Source organism: Taurulus bubalis (assembly GCF_910589615.1).
Source record: "Taurulus bubalis genome assembly, chromosome: 5".
In the NCBI taxonomy this organism is placed as follows: domain Eukaryota; kingdom Metazoa; phylum Chordata; class Actinopteri; order Perciformes; family Cottidae; genus Taurulus; species Taurulus bubalis.
The window spans coordinates 7,688,165-7,706,522 of NC_136593.1; the positions used below are offsets into that span (position 1 = coordinate 7,688,165).

Consider the following 18,358-nt stretch of genomic DNA (forward strand, 5'->3'; position numbering starts at 1 on the left):
AAACTTATTTCAGTCAGAGAACATGCGTCATGGAAGATGCTTTTGCTGAAACAAAACCCAAAGTGGATGCATGACGTTTTAACAACCAATTTTGATTTTGATTTTTTTTACAATCTGAGTCGAGGTAAGCTGTGAAACGTAAAAAAATGTCTTCTTCTCCTGGTATCAAGCGTCGGGAACACGTGGACATGATGTACATCTCCATTGAGACTGCTATTGCGCTTGCCTCTGTGTTGGGGAATGTGGTGGTGGTGCTGGCTGTGTGTGTGAACCGGGCTCTCCGCAACACCACCTTCTGCTTCATTGTGTCTCTGGCCGTGGCTGATATCGCTGTGGGGGTTCTGGTCATCCCTCTGGCTATTATCATCAGTCTGGGATTTAAAACTCAGTTCTACACCTGCCTCTTCCTGTCCTGTCTGCTGCTGATCATCACCCAGAGCTCCATCCTTTCTCTGCTGGCCATCGCCATTGACCGATACCTGCGTGTCAAGATTCCCACCAAGTGAGGAACTTTTGTTTGTCAGTTATACTTTCACTTTAAAGAGGTGTAATTTAGTTGTTTTAGTTTTAGAGATTAGTTTGGTTAAGATTGTGTTGGATGGTGGATGTGGTGAAGACATTGTTTCGAAAATCATTGCAGTATCAATTTGCTGTAATTGTTGATGTCTGTTTACGGTAAGAAGAATAAAATATTCATGTTTGAGAGCAATAGGAAGCGGCCATTTTCACACACATTATCTATGACTGGTTGTGATTGCCTGTTCTAATACGTCGTAGCTTTTATGATAGAAATAGCCTCCGAATTATATAACCGAAATATGTGCTATTTATTCACAATCCTATTTTCGAGAGAATACTATTAATACCTCACTACACGGCATGCGTCACTGCCTTACAAGTCAAATGTAGTATATTTTGCTTATTTTACCCACAATCACGAGATTGTCTCTCAGGATCAACATATTGGTGAATTTAATTCCTTCAGCAAAAGCCCTCCATTTACTGATTATCCTTATATATCTAAAGTCACACTTACAGTAGAAAGAGTTTCTTTTTTTATTGCTTTTATTGCTTATTTGCATCAGAGAGCAACATTTTTGCTTTTAGCGTCAGGAGGAGGTGGCTCTCAGAGTCTGACGTGGCCATATATCTCTGTCTGCTTTAATATAAATCAATGGGCTGGACACCAAAAGCTTTTAAGTAAATGAAAACGTCCATGTCTGTCTAAAGAACTGACATAAGCACAGTTTGTTACATAACTTTGGCAGTCGCCCCTACTACTTTTTGTTTGCTGATGTCAAAGCTGGCACCTGAGAGACATCCTTCTGAACAATAATCTATGGACTGACGCGTTAACAAAAAACAAAAAAATCAATGCTAATGTAGAAAAGCAGTATGCATACATTTCAGTTATTAAATATCAACTTGTCTTCAACTGTGTTCCAATAACTTTGTTCAGGTACAGCACCATAGTGACCCAGAGGAGGGCATATGTAGCAGTTTGTCTGTGTTGGATCCTCTCCTTCCTCACGGGATTGGTTCCAATGATTGGATGGAATAACCGCAATGCTCAAGGAAACCACAGCAGTTCCAGCGACATTGTCTGTGAATTCACCGCAGTCATGAGGATGGACTACATGGTGTACTTCAATTTCTTCGGCTGGGTGGTGGTGCCGCTGTCCATAATGATCGCCCTGTACGCCGAGATCTTTTGGGTGATCCGGCGACAGCTTAATCGGCGTGCGGAGGCCACGTGTGACGGAGAAAGGTACTACCGGAAGGAGCTGAAGCTGGCCAAATCTCTGGCCTTGGTGGTCTTTCTCTTTGCTGTGTGCTGGCTGCCAATACACATCATGAACTGCATTTTATTCTTCTGCCCGAAGTGTACCATACCCAAGTTTGCCATGTACTTCGGCATTTTCATGTCCCACGTGAACTCAGCACTCAACCCAATGGTTTATGCATTCAGGATAAAGCCGTTCCGTGTCACGCTGATCAAGATCAGTCACCGCTGCATATTATGTAAGCCCACGGTGCCCACCCCGTGTCCCACCAGCACACCGGCCCTGACGGAGAAAGTGGATGTACAGCTGTAACAAGGACTACAGCACCTCTGTGGCGGACAGCGAGATGGTGCGCCAATGACACTTATGGGATTATGTGATATTTGAAATATCAACCTATTAACGAACACAAAAGCAAAGCACTTCATTGAGACTCGGGACAAGTTCATTTCCGATCCATTCTTAATTCATTGACACAGATTGATTTTAAGAAAATGTGCCTGCAATCCAAAGCGTATAACTTGCATTGTTTGTTTTCACTTAAGGTTTCCTTAATTGATTCATATTGAATTATAATAAATATGTCAACATAATAAGTGATGCAACAAACATTTCATGTTCAAAGAGCTCTTTGGGAAATATACCAGAATAAACATGCATAGCTTCTTCATTTAATATGCCAACGTTTCATTTATAACAATGCAAATACGTTCTAAACAAGACTAATAATCTACAGCTATGCTTAGGCAAAATGGTGCTTTGAGCTAAATGCCCACATGCTGATGCTAAGCAGGTATAATGCAAGCAGGCAGCAACCTCCAGTGCTGATAAATAATGCTAGCGCTAAAACGCTGATAAATGTAGTGTTTCTCAAATGGCCACTTGAGGCTGGCTCCAAAAGCGAGCCCCATGTTAAAACGCTAAACTTTACAGCAGAAATGAACATGTTATTTAGGCTTAAAGTTTGGCATAATTATGGCATGACCACTTTGAGTGACAGGAGGGTTCCGTCTCAGGATGCTAGCTGCTAGCTGTCCGCTCTGCTACGTCACCTGGACTCCCCTCAGCTCCACGCACGATCCACCTTTTTGCTCATTTTCAGAGTTAGGCTGTGTCATCACTGCCAAGATGGCGACGGCCGGAGACACCCACTGTCAAAGAGACTTTGTCCATATTTAATAACCATCTTAGTGTAGCGTGTTAGCATGCTAACATTCAATAATTAGCACTAATAACATCTGTTTTGCAAGAATTTGATCAAAAGTAAGGAAATTATTAAAAATGTAATTAATACAGTTCACCCTGAGGGGAACATGAAGTTATGTATCACATCGCATGGCATTCCATCATTCAAAGAGAGAGATATGTCACTGGATAAGTGAAAACGCTGGTGCTATTCAGATCACGTGACTAACGGACAGCCTGCTATAGCATAGGGAGATTTTTACTTGGCACAAAACCTTCCATTGGATGTTTGAGTTGTCACGTGAACAAAAGCAGAAGAACAGAATGGAAATGTATTGGGTCTCATCAATAGAGGGGACAGTGTGTTCTGACATGTTATGTTTCACAGAAAGCCATTCATTATACAGAGAAGGGGAAGGGCCCTGCCTAGAATGCAAATTCACAATAAAGTCACTGAGCCAAATGAAACAGAACCCTGATAACATTAAAAGCAATCCGGAAATTAGTCTTTATCACAGGATGCCGGCATCACTTCAGCTACTTCAGCTAGTTTCAGGCATATTTCAATAGCTGTGGCAGACATTTGAGTAAATTGCACACAGAGCTTCATGCTGAAGTGATTTATTCCAACTCTAAAGCTAAAGCTTCGGCTAAAGCAGTTCTGCATTGTCATCAGTTTGACTTCTGCCTGGATTCTGTCCATGTAACACCACTTCCATTCACAGATCTTAATGGAAGTTGAACATTTTGGTTTAGAATATGCATGTATAAATGTTTTTTGTCATTTGATATGTGGGTTTATTTTTGTCATATTTATGCCGCGCCCACCTGAGACATTCACACATGAACCTGCTGGCGTTATATCAAAACGTATGTTACCATCTGTCGCCTTCATCCTTGATGAGGGATTTGAAACTGCTGAGTGCGGTCTAATCCCCAGCCCTCGTCTTAGTGAGGGAGGTGCTGCATAGTCAACTAGACTTTACCACCTTCGCAACACACACTCCCGTGGCTGGTGGCCTGTCGAATGCTGAAGGGGCAAAAGTATGGTGTAGCTGTGGAGACAAAAAAAGCCAAGAGTCTCAATTGTGTGTGAGCATCTTATCTTCTTCCTAAACTAATCTTCTTTGAGGTAAGACCCTTCACATTCATTCTAAAAAACAGTTGCAAAGCAAAGATTTGTGAAGCTTCATTTATCTGTAGTTAAATCTCCAAAAGCAATATTGTATTTTATCTTTTTGATATCATCAGACAACTGAGGGAAATTTGCAGCACCGAACCACTATCAAATGGCTGACACAGACGAAGCTGATGGTGTCCAAGACCTGGAGGCCCCAGAGGAAGACCTGGAAAACGAAAACACAGCCCTGATGCACTTTGGTAAATACTTTGAAGCCCAGCATGCGCAACCTTGGGAGCAGTGGACCTTCAGAGAAAAGGCAAACTTTTATATGGACCGCATCTTCCTTGGATTCTTGGCCATTTGTATCATACTGTTACTGGGAGAATTTGGCTATAAAATGTGGTATGTGACCAACTTGAAGAAGATTGCAGAGTTTGGTTCAGATGTGGTGGTCTTTCTGTTCAACTGGCTCTTCGCCCAGGAGAGACAGGAGGAGCGTTTTGAATTGTAGGTTGTGAATGGAAGGGGATCACTTCATCATGATTTTGTGTTTTCTACATTGAGGTATAACAAATACCCAGCAAAGAATTATAGCTCCATCTTAGATACAGTAATGTATTGATGATGATTTCTAAACTATGTTTTAATGGTGAATTAATGGAAATAAATGATGCAATCAACTGAATCCCTGTTTTGTCATTGAGTATGCTGCACATGCCATTCTTAGAATCTCCACCTTCTAAGTGTGTCCCTCTTTTGTGTATTAATACCTTGGTTAGGGTGTCCCGTCCTGGCTGATAACATTGCAACATGCATTGTAAAATTCTCAATCAGTGTCACACTGTGTTAAAAATAATAATAATATCATTGTTATTAGAGAAGACCTAGAATATGTGATTTTGGCATGCATGTACATTGAGTTGTAACTTCTACTGTAACTACTTTCACTTTAGTAACATATATCAAAACTTCTGGCACCACTGTACCATGCAATAACGGGATATTTTACACCATTTAACAAGCTGAAAATTGATTTGTGATCATTTTAACATGTTTAACGACCATTTGATGGTTCTAGCGAGGATTTGCTTTTTTTAAATTAATTAATTCAATGCTAATAATATAATAACTTTGAGAATAATTTGGAGGTTTGGGTTGTTTTCTTTTATGTTTTTCCACATTGACTTTTTACTTTTAATACTGTAAGTACATTTCCTTCATTATACATACATACTATCACTTTCAATGCAAGACAAACAATTGTTTACAGTATTACAGTAACTACCAACCTACTTAAGCAAGGGATCTAAATAATTCCTCAAGCTATCAATGTACACACTTATACAGTTTAACAGCTTGTCTTCATTGCAGATTATTTCAATGCATTAACCTACTTACAACAACAATAATGCAAAAACTATCAATAATAATTAAATAAAGCAATGATTTTAATAACAAAAAAAAAGTTTTAGAAAGTTATAATTTAGATACTAGATAAGCACAGTGTTTTACTAAATAATGGGATAAATAGATGCATTTATTTAACTCATGTATTTAAACTCGTTCTCATTGGTTTAGAGAAATGCTGACGTCAGAATGGACCAATGAAATCAACAGCTTAAAGTCCTCCATAACTTCCGGTTTATCCTCTTCCTTCTTTCCGGATTTCTTCTTAGCGTGACCGACGTTTCGTGTCTCTTTAGACTTAAAGTAAGTCCGCGTTTGATGAAATTAACATGCGTGTCTAAATTAGTTGACGTGAAACTGTGTTTTTAAATGCGACAGGTACTCGAGGCTTTGGTTTTAGTTACTGAAAAACGCGGCGCTGCTGGACAAGAAGCCGCTGATGAGAAATGGAGAGCAGGTGGCGTCGTTAGAAAAACACTGGTCGCCATGTTTTTTCTTTTAGCTTTAACGTTATATCACAAATGAATCGCAGCGGCACAGAGTGACACTGCTGAAGAGATAACGTTAAAATGTAAAACGGTGAAACTCTTAACACCGACCTCTTATTGTCTTCCTGTGTTTGACGGAAGTGTAAGCATAGTTTAAATATACGACCAGCTAGCCTGGGCTCCTCCCTTCGCTTATTACAGAGATGAACACAATATTCAGACCATACATGGAATTGTGAAGTAACTTTACTTTTATTGTGTGCCTGCGTTTTATATTTGTATTACCAAGTTCACTTAATGTGTTTAACGTCAACATGTCGTAACATTACGTTTAACGTTAGTTAAAAATGATCCTGCCAGATGGCGTAACTAGCATGCGTTTGAGTGGGCTGCGTCGGGAAGCGTGATGATACTACGTTAGGGTACTTATAATAACATACAAATATTAAGTATGAAAATACTCCCAAAAAAAAAAAATATATATATATATATATATATATATATATATATATATATATATATATATATATATATATATATATATTTTTTTATATATATATATATATATATATATTTTTTTTTATATTTATATATATATATATATATATATATATTTTTTTTTTTTGGGAGTATTTTCATACTTAATATTTGTATGTTATTATAAGTACCCTAACGTAGTATCATCACGCTATATCATCATATATATATATACACACACTATAAAATAGCAGAGCAGAATGCATTACATTTCACTAAACAATGCAAAGTATATACAGTGTATATGAAATATATACAGTGAAATAGAAGTGTGTGTGTATACAGTGAATAACTAAATGACAAAAGCGGTGCTTTGGTTATTGATTCAATTGGAGGATCTGGCCAGAGATGATTTATTATAAAGTCTTATTGCAGTGACTAGATAAATAGGAATAGTACTGTCAATGTAAGAACTGAATGTGTCTAATTTGGGCTTTAGGACATGTTTGTGCATTTTATATTCCAAACTAACTATTGAGAAAATAATCAGTGCCTTAATTGTTAATGGAATTATGTTGCAAAAAACCAATATTACCATTTATTCATTATTTGCACAATTCATCATTCGAAAATAGTGACAAATGGCCATCACAATTTAAGATTATTTCGTCAACAGTCCAAAACCCCAAAATAATGACACTGATTTGAGACAGGAATTACAGCATATCTTAATCAGCTTGATTTGAAAAGCAGAAATGTTTGGCAATTTAGCTTAAATCAATCATCAAATGTCTTGCTGCTTGAATTTATGAAGATGTAGTGATGATTTATTCTCAAAATTAATTAACCAAAATAAATTCCTGTCTTTAGTTATGTGTGGTGTATTTTTACTCTATTAGGATGGATAATAAAGTTCCAGCAGCTTTTAACACATGCAAGCCTGTAGGTTGAGATGCGACTAGTCTTATTTTAATCGCTCAGATTTGACGTCAGATTTGCATCATTTGCACAGTCGCACGCAAATTGTTAATTTTGTGTCTTGTCCGTCAATACAGAATGCGTTACGTGGCCGCTTACCTCCTGGCTGTGCTCGGTGGAAACACCAGCCCCTCTGCAAAGGACATCAAGGCCATCTTGGGCAGCGTAGGAATTGAGGCTGAGGACGAACGCCTAAACAAGGTAGGCCATTTAAAATCGCCATTGTATGCAATTTTAAAAAACTGTTGAGATTTTTGAGCCTGAAGTTGAATCTTATATTTCTCTATCTCTGCAGGTCATTAGTGAACTTAATGGGAAAGACATCAATGAAGTCATGAACTCAGGTAAAGGCCTTGTGGTGAACCTACATTGAAGCTTTCAAGATGTTGTACATGGAAGAGGGCTAAAATGAGTTTCTTTCCTTTGTCCACAGGCCTCTCTAAGTTAGCCTCCGTACCAGCAGGTGGTGCTGTATTGGCTCCTGCCGCAGCTGCTGCTGGGCCCGCTGGTGCTGCGCCTGCTGTTGGTATGTGTACCCCCTTCATTCTTAGCTTAAATTTGATAAATGTTGAGGTTTCTGGGGGAGACTTACTTTAGGTTCTAAATTGCATTATCGTATAATATTGCATTTTGATGGCCCTCGCAAATTACTCTGTGGCAGCATCTAGCAGTCCTACAACAAAAGTTGACTATATTGGACATAAGTACTGCTAAATATTCTTCCTTGCGTCTGTCTGAAGAATTGACTGATGTTTTTCCTCCGTCTCATTTCCAGTAGAAGAGAAAAAGGAAGAGAAGAAAGAGGAATCTGAAGAGTCAGACGAAGATATGGGCTTTGGACTCTTCGATTAATCTGTGTTCTCTGTTTAAAAAGCAATAAAAATGTAAAAGGTTTACACTCATGACATTGTCTGTGTCCTCAATAATTGGTTTAAAATAGCTCTCACAAATTGTTATTTTTAAAAGATATTACTATTAAGGGTTCACAAAATAAATGTCTGGCTTTCAGGGTTTAATGTTGTTTTGTCAGCTAAAAATAGTCCAGACAGGACAACTTGTCATCATTAGGCAATCAGGACCCTGCATGTGGTCAGTCTGTCCTGCTGTTGACCAAAACCACATAATGGCTCCGGCTTAAAGGGAGAAGACTTGATCCAGCACACAGACGGTCTCACCACAACTCAAAAACCTGCTGCCACTTTGCAGTTTATGGACCGTTTGGTCATTTCATGTATTTGACAGCCAATGTTAATGTATTGTAATGGCTTTTAACACTTATTTTACATTAGCGGTGTTGGTAAATATCAGTAAAACCGGCCTGTTTAACAAATCAAGAGAAACAAAATGCTGTTTTTCATATAATTAGCTCACTAAAATTCAAGATGTTGTGGTCGGACAACGACTAACTTAGGTTGAAATCTTTTTGTTGAGGTTGTCGACAAATTTAAAGAGTTCAAGTAAAGTTCCTCAATAAGCAAAGATTCAAGTGATCTGCATTTAGAAGTTTCTCACGGTAAAAATGTACTTTTAAATGAATAATGGCTGAAGTCCAGACGCAGAGAACTGGTCCTGCAGCGAGCTTTCATTAACGTTTTAGGTATCTGCCTACAAGGATGCATTTTCCCTGCCCTGATCGAGGTTACTGGATACGTGGTGTATAAACGATTAATCATCAGTTCACGTCACAATCTTTTAAATCATTTCTAATTAAGTCGCTTTGTATGACGGCTCTTTTAGTCACTGAACTGTTGAGCAATCCTGACATTTTTACTGGAAACTGTTCACCTGTTTTTCTGTGTCAAAGTAAATAAATGTAGGTCAAGACGTCAAAAAAGACGTCAACGTATTATGAATTCAAAGATCTCGCTTCAGTTACATTACATTTAGCTGACGCTTTTATCCAAAGCGACTTACATGTTTGCTCTGTACACCGTAGACACAGAAACGGGGAGCAATTAGGGGTTAAGTGGCTCAAGGACACAACAGGAACTACCAAGGCCGGGGCGCGAACCACCAACCCTATCCAGTCGCCCAGTTAACACCAATTCAAATTCACATGACGGGGAATGAGGACTCCAGGACCGTTTTTGGTCATTAAGCAATCGCTTCATATTTTTCTCAAGTTGCTTCCGCCGCCCTCTTCTCCCTGACGTACACGGACATGTGTTACATCACACTGTGCTGCCGCATGCACAAGAATCCCTTGTGAGCCCATTAGTTCAGGCAGGGGAACCTGTTCCACAGGTGAGCCATCACTGCACGCTTTGAGCATGTAACTGACAGACTGTCACATCTCATAATTACATTGTGGCTCTTACAGATGCTGTAGGCAATCTTTACAAATATTATACACACAAACACATCTGATGTTTAGCTGATCAGCCCACACTGTGCGTACTGCTCTGGCAGTTATTGCCGTGACATGTTCATTTCAGTCTTGCAAGAATGTACTTTAAAAAAAAAAATTAACTTTCATACGTGCTGTTTAACATAATCTAGTAAGACTACAGAGGTGTGGCAGTCAAGGTCCTGTTGGTTCTGTTAAAAATAACTAGCTGTGCTCTATAACATGGCAGTACTTCCTAGCCTTTTTGATGTGCAACCCTTTAAAATGTTGCTATAATAGCAACCCTTGATTGCATATTGTGTGCGTATCTACTGTATATGTATACAAATGCTGTATACACAACTGAACCACCACTAGCAGCTCAATTAAAGGATGCTCTCATCCTAAAGTAAATGCAGTATTAGCCTCCAGCTGTTTGACATGACTCATTCTATTAAATGTCACTTTCTCTTCTAGCAAAAGGAGGGGATTGGATTCCTTGGGGGTAAAAGAAAGATTAACTAGGAAAGAGCAGGTGAGTGCAGATCTCCGTGAGGTGTGCCTGCATTGTGGGACTGAATTTATATAAAGGTGTGGTTAAACACGCTTCTTTCAAACTCAAAACACAAGTTTGCGAACAATCGGCCAAGAACAAAAAATAAGCAGTCTGTTGTGATGTTAACCAAACACACCGACCTGAAAAAAACATCAAGTGAGCAAATAGTTTTGCCCCACGGTGTGTCTGGGCGCAAAGTGATATGGTTTCCTAATGACAAAAACAAAGAATTTGAGCATTAAATTAAACATTTTATTTCAGTATGTGATATGAATGCCAGCATTCATATCAACAAACAACAGTGTGACATTTCAGTCTCGCTTCTATTATACAATCCTAGAAATGTAAAACAAATATTGCACGGAGTCTAGCTTATATACAACAAAGGTTATGTATTGTTTGTTTGCATCACTACAAATCAATGTAAAAAATCAATAGTGGATTTGTAAAAAAAATAAGAGCATCACATTTTCATTGTCATTGTAGAATCAACTTGTCTCAAATATTGCCACGTTTTAAGACTTGTGCTTTATATTCCAGTTCACACTTTGAAAAGTAAACATTCAAATCTACCAAAGCCATTCAACTGTTTTTATCAGAAAACATCCCGTTGCAAAATAATTTTTCTCTGACAAAACAGTAAAAGCGAAAATGAATATAAGCTTAAAATGTGTGTTCGGTTGTGTTTGTGTTTTAAAAAAGGAGGAATTCATAGTTGCAACACACAACCACACATTAACCACATCTGTGGTGCTGAGAAAAGTTAAGCGCTTCTCTTGGAGCAGTGTTGTTTTCTTTCTTTGCACGGTTGTCTCTCAGTCGTCAGCGTCAGAACACGGATGATCTGTACACGCCTGAAAAAGAGAACAAAAGCGTTAAACCAAACCACCTTTGGGTGACTGTATGTGCTGCGCCATTTTTACAGCTATGTTGCACTTTAAAAAAAATATATAAACATAAATATTTAAAAAAGAGCACCAAAGCTGTCTATCTCTAAAGTTTAGTGTTGTCTCTTGTCAACAGGTTTGATTCCTACCTGTTGGTATTCAAATCGATCATGGAGATAACGGTAGCCCAGGCCAGTAATGTGGCCGATGTTCTGTTTGGAGAGCCCGGCGATTCTGGCTGTGAAGTCCAACGTAAAGGCCAACTTCACCAGCTCAGGCGCCGTCGGTAGGACAGTGGGAGGATTGTGGGTCGGCGACGCTTCGGTCTCCAGGTACGCATCGGCCAACTTCTGGAAGGAAGAGTACGACATCCCGTTGAAGAAGTTGCTCAGGGTGGGGTTGTCTTTCAGCTGGAGGAGAGGAAGGTAAATACACAACATTTTGTCCTGTCAGGGATTTCACTGCTCATAAACACGCACTGTAAAAAAGGAGAAACACCATGGAATCGCCTGTAATACATTTTTATATTTCTATTCTATCTGCCGATTATTTTAACAATCAATCTTAAAAACAACAACTGAGAAATGTTGGTGAATCACAAGTTCCTGAAAGCCCAAGGTGATGTCATCACATTGCCTGATCAACAGCCAAGTATACGATGCAAGTCACAGGGCATGCTGTGTTTTGATAGCATGCCTTGTGACTCTCCCTGTACTCGTATTATCACTATTGCACGCCCTCTTTCTGACTGCGATGAATGATTTAAATCGTGCGGAGGTAAAGACCAGAACAGGACTGTTGCACCAGAAAAGGTCTCAGGGTCTCACAAAGACACAGGTTTGATGACGTACAAATAAATACAATGGTGACTTTTCCTTTTAACACACCACTTGTGTCATGGTGGAGTTGGTGCTTTTTATGGCCTCGACTTTATGACTCCGTTTATGGTTTCTTGATGTGCTTTTGCTTTCTGTAGAAACTGCTTAAGCCTCAAAATACTTCATACATTCATTAACTAATTACATAGTCTCTCTTGCATAATCCCAAGAATGTGAAGGCAATCATCATGCAAATATTTGCCAAATTATTAAAAGCTAGAAATAAATACCGACCTTGTCATCGATGGCATCACCCTCCTCCTTTGTCAAAGCAATGATCCTGTCGATTACTTCCGCTGAGAGCAAACAAAAACAAGGGGAAGAATAATGAATACGCTGAACAAGTCACGAAGTTATGGGGATTCATTTCATCTTTACGTTATTAATATAGTAATGCACAACTACATTGATACACAACTGTCACTGCTCATCACATGACACACTCCATTTATCAGAGAAATGCTGCCCGGTGTGAATTGAACCGATTGGCTTCGTTTCATCACAATAGCTGCGGTCAAATTAAAATGAAAAGCATTCTAATAATGCTTTATTGGTGCACTTGAAATTGAAAGTGAAAAGAAACGGTTTCTCACCATCAGAGAGACGTTCAGCTTCGTCATTTTCTTGGACCTCGAGGACAATCTTCTCCAGTTCCTCCGTCACCTTCTCGTAGTAATAGTCTGTGGATTCCACGCTGACGGCTGCAAAGAAACAATCAGTCGAATCAAATTGAATCATATTTGCCATTTATTATCATCGCGCAAATAAAGTCAATTCATCCAGTCACGTTGAATCATTACAACTCACCTTGAACTCGAGTGATGTCGGCGGGGTTGAGATCTCGACCGGGTTTGTTTGGTTTCGTCAGCGAGAGCCGCCTCATGGAGAACCTTCTTTTCGTGGTTTTCCTTCTCAATGACTTCCTTCTCTGTGAGTTGACATTCATCATGGGCACGCAGTTGTCCCCACTGTCAGAGGCCTCTGCTTCCGAGGCCTCGGTTATCTCCGGTGTGCCGTCCTGCTCTTCGACTTTCTCCTCGCTATCCTTCCGTGAGAAAATACCCAAGAAGCTTTTCCAAAGCGAGGGCTTCCTGTTCTTCTTTTTTTTTTTCACAGGTTTCTCGGATTCCTCCGGATGAGGCTCAGGCTGGTCTGGTTTGACCGCAGAAAACGTACCAATCTTCCCGTTGTTTAGTTCATTGGCCAAGAGAAAGGAAGGGTCGCTGGAATGTCGTCTTAGCTTCTTCGGCATTGTCACCCACTTTTCTTTCCCCGCTGCCCTCTTACCCCCCTGTGTCCCGTCATTGAGGCTGATGCTGCGCTTCACGTACACATCCAGCAGGCGCAGTGTATCCTTGTGAGGCACGGAAATCAGCTGGCTGATAGGAGACCTTTGTGTGTTTATTTGTGTTTCCATGGTTGGACGACTACAAGAAAAAGAAAACATCCGGTTAACAACAATACTTTCTGTCAGAAAATACTTGTGCTCTAAGCAGACAATGAGCTCTTTGGAAGAAGCCTTTACGGCCGTAACAATTAGTTGATTCATCGAATCTGCAGAAAAATAGCTTTGTCCCAGGATTTGCTGCAAAGTGATAATATAATGAATACCTTTGGGATTTGGAGTGTGGGCCACACAAAACAAGCCATTTAAAGATGCCAATTTGGGCATTTACCCCGATGTTCTGACCAACAGATTACTTCATAATAAAACATAATCAAGTTAATGATTGAATAAATTGGTTAAAAATAAAATAATACAAATAATCAGGACAAGTCAGCAGATTGATAGATCAGATTGATTGATCAAAGTAATCAGTCGCAGAGGTTGCATATAAATCATATTTTTATGATCAATTCCTTTGCCAATTATTGTCTTGTTCAATTGATTAATTATTACAAATATTTAAATTCCTTAATTCTCGAAAGCACATGCTGACTTATTTAAATAGCTTGTTTTGTCTGGCCAGCAGAAGAAAACCTGGAACAAAAAGCTGGAACAACTTAAACATATTACTTGCCGAATTATCAAAGAAGTTACCAACTCATCTCGTTCGTTTCAGCTTTAAAACTACATAGCGAAATACTTGTTTACAACTTGTTTGGACCAGAAATAATCCTGCATTCTATTATATTACAGTGTACTAGTTTTTGGATACGTTTTTAGAAACATTCTCAAACTGCTCTAAAATCACAAGGAATAAGAGGAACGGTGAAACGAAAGCAAGAGATAAACGTCCGTCGTCACTAAAAGTTCCTGTTTCTGTGAACTCACCTCTTCTCCTTCAGCGACAGTAGAATGGTTGAGCTCCCTGCAGAGAGCCGGTTACAGTGAGGACGCACACGTCGTATGATGTGACATAACCCTCCGCAGCGCGTCTACCTGCGCACATTCTCCGCCCATGTTTGGACACGTTTCTGCCTTCTCGCCTCACCTGGAGCCGACGTGCCTGAGAGACAGTGGGCGGAGGCCGGGAAATAAAAACTCTTCCTGCTTTGCTCGCGCGCTCACGTCATGTTTTTTACACTTGTTTTTGGTTTCGCTGGAGCTCCTCAGTTCTGTTGTAAAACTTCCCCTCCCGGTCGGCTGGCCACGTTTTACAGTAAGTAAAAGCAGTGGTAACTTCCTATCAGAGGCTGGCATTCCGTCCTCGTGCCATTCTAGTTGTGGCGACCTTTTTTCAGCCAAGTACCCCATAACCAGCGCAAAGCATTTTGGGTTGTAACACACAGCGCTGTGTCACCAGGGTCTGATTTAATATAGAATGTATACAATTATAACTTACACTTATATGATTGAATATTTATTAAATAACTATTTTTTAGAATTTATGCTAATTTTAAATATATATTTTTTTAAATCTCAAGTACCCCCTGGGGTACTTGTACCCACATTTGAGAACGACTGTTCTAAGGTGTTTGAGTAACCTCACAAAAATGAGGTTGTAACCTCTGACAGTAGCTATGTTACAGAATTACAAAATAAAATCTGAGTATAGCCCTGAGGACAGGGCTGCAACTAATCATTGTTTTCTTGATTAATCGATCAGTTGTTTGGTCAATAAAATGTCAGAACATAGTGAGTGCCGATCAGTTTTTCCCAGAGACCAAGATGATGCCATCAAATGTGTTGTTTTACATATTCAGTTCATAGATGAGCAACAATTCTAAGAATTTGGATTCCCCCCCCCCCAAAAAAAAATCTGTCAAACTGATTAATCGATTATTAAAATACTTGTCAGTTAACTAAAAAAGTTGACAACTAATCAATGCATTGTTGCAACTGTACCTAATTAAGTTTAGGAGTTTGCCATAACAACACAAGCTGCATACACTATCACCAATGTGCATGCTCCGTAATGTCTGTGTTCAGTTAACAATGGCCAACGGTCAACATTGATTGATTAATTAATTGTCTTCCCAGGGGGAAATTGGTTGGCAGTACTGCAATAAAATACACAGTACAAAAGAAAAACAAACGAAGACAGTCTGCACATGGCAGAAGCCAACAGGATTACTACTCAAGATGCCTTCAGTAAATAACGTAGCCAGGGGCTTTTGTATTTTATTGGTGTTGTACTACTATGAATCAAATTGTAATTGAGCTATAAACACATCTTTTGCATTCGCCGTATGGTTTTACATTGCATGTTTAATATCTGTCTTTCAACTTCTTGGGACCATGTTGGACATAATGTTTAGAGGTGAATATAGTTTTTACTTCACTCACTCCAACATCTTATCGCCTGAATCTGTAGATCAATAAATCAATAAAATCAAACAGGGATTAAGAACTGGAATAGGCCTAAAATCGGTGTAAAGAGTCATACTCTGTGTTAAATTATTTTGTTATGTCATTTTAATTTCATGGTCAACTCAGATGCTTCAGTTCAATAGTGTTGCATTATGCTGGCAGGTGTTTCTAATATTTTGTCCACCCTATTTATTTTTAAGGAGTGCCAACAAAATATAACACCACAAAGTACAGTATATATATATATATAATCTTCTTTTTCTTCTTCTTGTCCTTGTCTTTGGAGGCCGCTAGAGGTGAAATTCTTGGACCGGCGCAAGACGGGCGAAAGCATTTGCCAAGAATGTTTTCATTAATCAAGAATTCACATATATATATATATATATATATATATATATATATATATATGTATATGTGTGTATATATATATATATATATATATATATATATATACATGTATATACATGTATATACATGTGTATATATATATATATATACATGTATATATATATATATATATATATATATATATACACATGTATATACATGTATATACATGTGTATATATATATATAGTCAGGTTTATAAATATACAAAGCAGGCTGTAAAAAACATGACAACAGGGATTCATTTGTAAATCATTTTTAGGATTTAATATTCGTTTAGTTTAAAAAGTGTCCCAAAATTCTGTGAAAAGCCCATCAAGATGACAACAATAACAACATAATTATGTATTTTGGCCATTTACAGCGAGAGAGATAGAGAGAGATCCCTCAAAGGCTGCACTTTTGAAATCGAATTCATCTTTTAATACGAGCAACCTGCCAGTGAACTGACTGAACAGACCAAGCTTTTATGACTCAGACAAGTTTCAACAACACTAAGTAATCACATTTGTTTCTCTCCAGCCTGCAGATATAAACTGGGATTGGCCTCATATGTAGGCCAAGAGTTCCAGAAAGCCATAGTAAAACTTCTATGGAAATAGTTTTACTCATGACCTTATTTTCATACCGACGAGTGCTCTCTTATCTGACTTCTTTACTGGAAATATGAGACATTTTCTGGAACCGATTGCAACATTACCAGTTGCTCAGCTTGAGGCGCAGCTGGGTTTAGAGTTAACAAAGCGGCTTCTTTTTGTTTGTGCTGCGTCATTGAGAGACAACCGCAGATGAGTTTGATCACTGCGACTGTGTCTCAGACTGAATATCTCTTCCTCTATTGCTCATTCTTTTTTTTGTCATTAAGGAAACTGTTTAGAAATGACTTTACATACTTCTAATCATGTTGTGCTTGAAGAGATGTTCTAGTCCGAGACGCGACTGTTCTTTTCACATTTATTGCAACATTTAGACAGAAAGTAAATTGAAACGGTCAATTAATCCGCTTTTTGTCAGCTTTAGTTGGACAAACTGCTAAAACCTTTTTTTAAGTGTAAATTAAAACTGCCCTAGGACATAAATAAAAAAAAGAATCCATTCCTGGATGTAAGTTTGCTCATATGTAGTACCACAATAATTCCACAAGGTGTCATGCTATACTCTGTGAAACAGTGTTGTCTGTGGAACAACAAATCCAATCCTGTCCCCATGAAATCAATATTTATCAAGCAGAAGTGGAATGTAACCAAGTACATTTCACTAGAGTATTGGCATTTCATGCTACTTCATACTCAAATGGTGAGCATATAAAATATAATGCACTGTTATAGATCTAATACCAGAAAGTGTATAAGGTAGTTCAAATGAGTTTCAACAGCTACAACATTATAAACAACTCACAGGAAAACTTAAACATTTGATACTTATTTTTCAAAGAATGCCAATTATGTACTTTTAGCGAATTGAGATTTTCAATGCAGGTCATGTAATCATGTATTTGTATCTTGCAGTATTGATAGTTTTACTTAAAGAGTAACTGCACACTTAAACTTGTTTTTTTTAAAGCTCTAAACTAAAAGATATGATTGTAATTTAATAAAACATCAATGCTGGTGTTAATATTGATATTTCTTACTATATTTATACAAATATATTTTCATGAAGAAGCTCGGATTACAACACACAGAGTGACTTTGTTCTCTGCTCAGGTAGATGTTACTCCACTATCTTTACAATTGCAAATAGAAGTGCCAAATTCAATATTCAGAGCATTAATATAACATCAAAGAACTAAGTAAATGATTAGAATGCTTTACCTGCCTTGCTTTCACAGTTCATTTTGAGATTTTAAATGAACCTATACAGAAATTGTATACATGTTTACTACATACATTGTAACAATACAGTTAACAACTAACTATTTCAATGAATATTCCTTCTGGAAGCTTTGGTTTATGTGCAGCAGTCTCTTCCATTGTGAGAATTATTAAGGTAGTTATTATTATTATACTTTGTAATGCACTACACAGCTGGATGACCCTCACTCACACTCAATGTGCCGCTCTAAAATGGCCGTTGCAAACATTTGTGTCTGTCCCAGATGTGAAGGGCAGCCTGTGGTCACCTGACAG

The 18,358-nt window shown here is 38.4% G+C and overlaps 3 protein-coding genes across 4 annotated transcripts; 2 read left to right on the forward strand and 1 right to left on the reverse strand.

Annotated features, from left to right (window-relative positions):
* LOC306736753 (adenosine receptor A1) lies at nt 1-2,096 on the forward strand (the record flags this gene model as incomplete). Its single annotated transcript, XM_079218415.1, has 2 exons — nt 1-502; nt 1,460-2,096. Exons 1-2 carry the CDS (start codon nt 147-149, stop codon nt 2,094-2,096), a joined length of 993 nt encoding a protein of 330 aa, XP_079074541.1. The 5' UTR covers nt 1-146.
* A 3,630-nt stretch (nt 2,097-5,726) lies between these two features.
* On the forward strand, nt 5,727-8,344 carry rplp2 (ribosomal protein, large P2). Of its 2 annotated transcripts, none has more exons than XM_079218699.1 (5): nt 5,727-5,802; nt 7,520-7,643; nt 7,738-7,786; nt 7,876-7,968; nt 8,218-8,344. In XM_079218699.1, exons 2-5 carry the CDS (start codon nt 7,521-7,523, stop codon nt 8,292-8,294), a joined length of 342 nt encoding a protein of 113 aa, XP_079074825.1. In that variant the 5' UTR covers nt 5,727-5,802; nt 7,520; the 3' UTR covers nt 8,295-8,344. The 2 variants fall into 2 exon arrangements, with proteins under 2 accessions (XP_079074825.1, XP_079074826.1); XM_079218700.1 differs by having other exon boundaries at nt 8,221-8,344.
* A 2,288-nt stretch (nt 8,345-10,632) lies between these two features.
* On the reverse strand, nt 10,633-13,506 carry LOC306736622 (uncharacterized protein; the record flags this gene model as incomplete). Its single annotated transcript, XM_079218274.1, has 5 exons — nt 10,633-11,178; nt 11,361-11,621; nt 12,324-12,385; nt 12,683-12,790; nt 12,897-13,506. 5 exons carry the CDS (start codon nt 13,504-13,506, stop codon nt 11,140-11,142), a joined length of 1,080 nt encoding a protein of 359 aa, XP_079074400.1. The 3' UTR covers nt 10,633-11,139.
* Between the last annotated feature and the right edge of the window lie 4,852 nt (nt 13,507-18,358).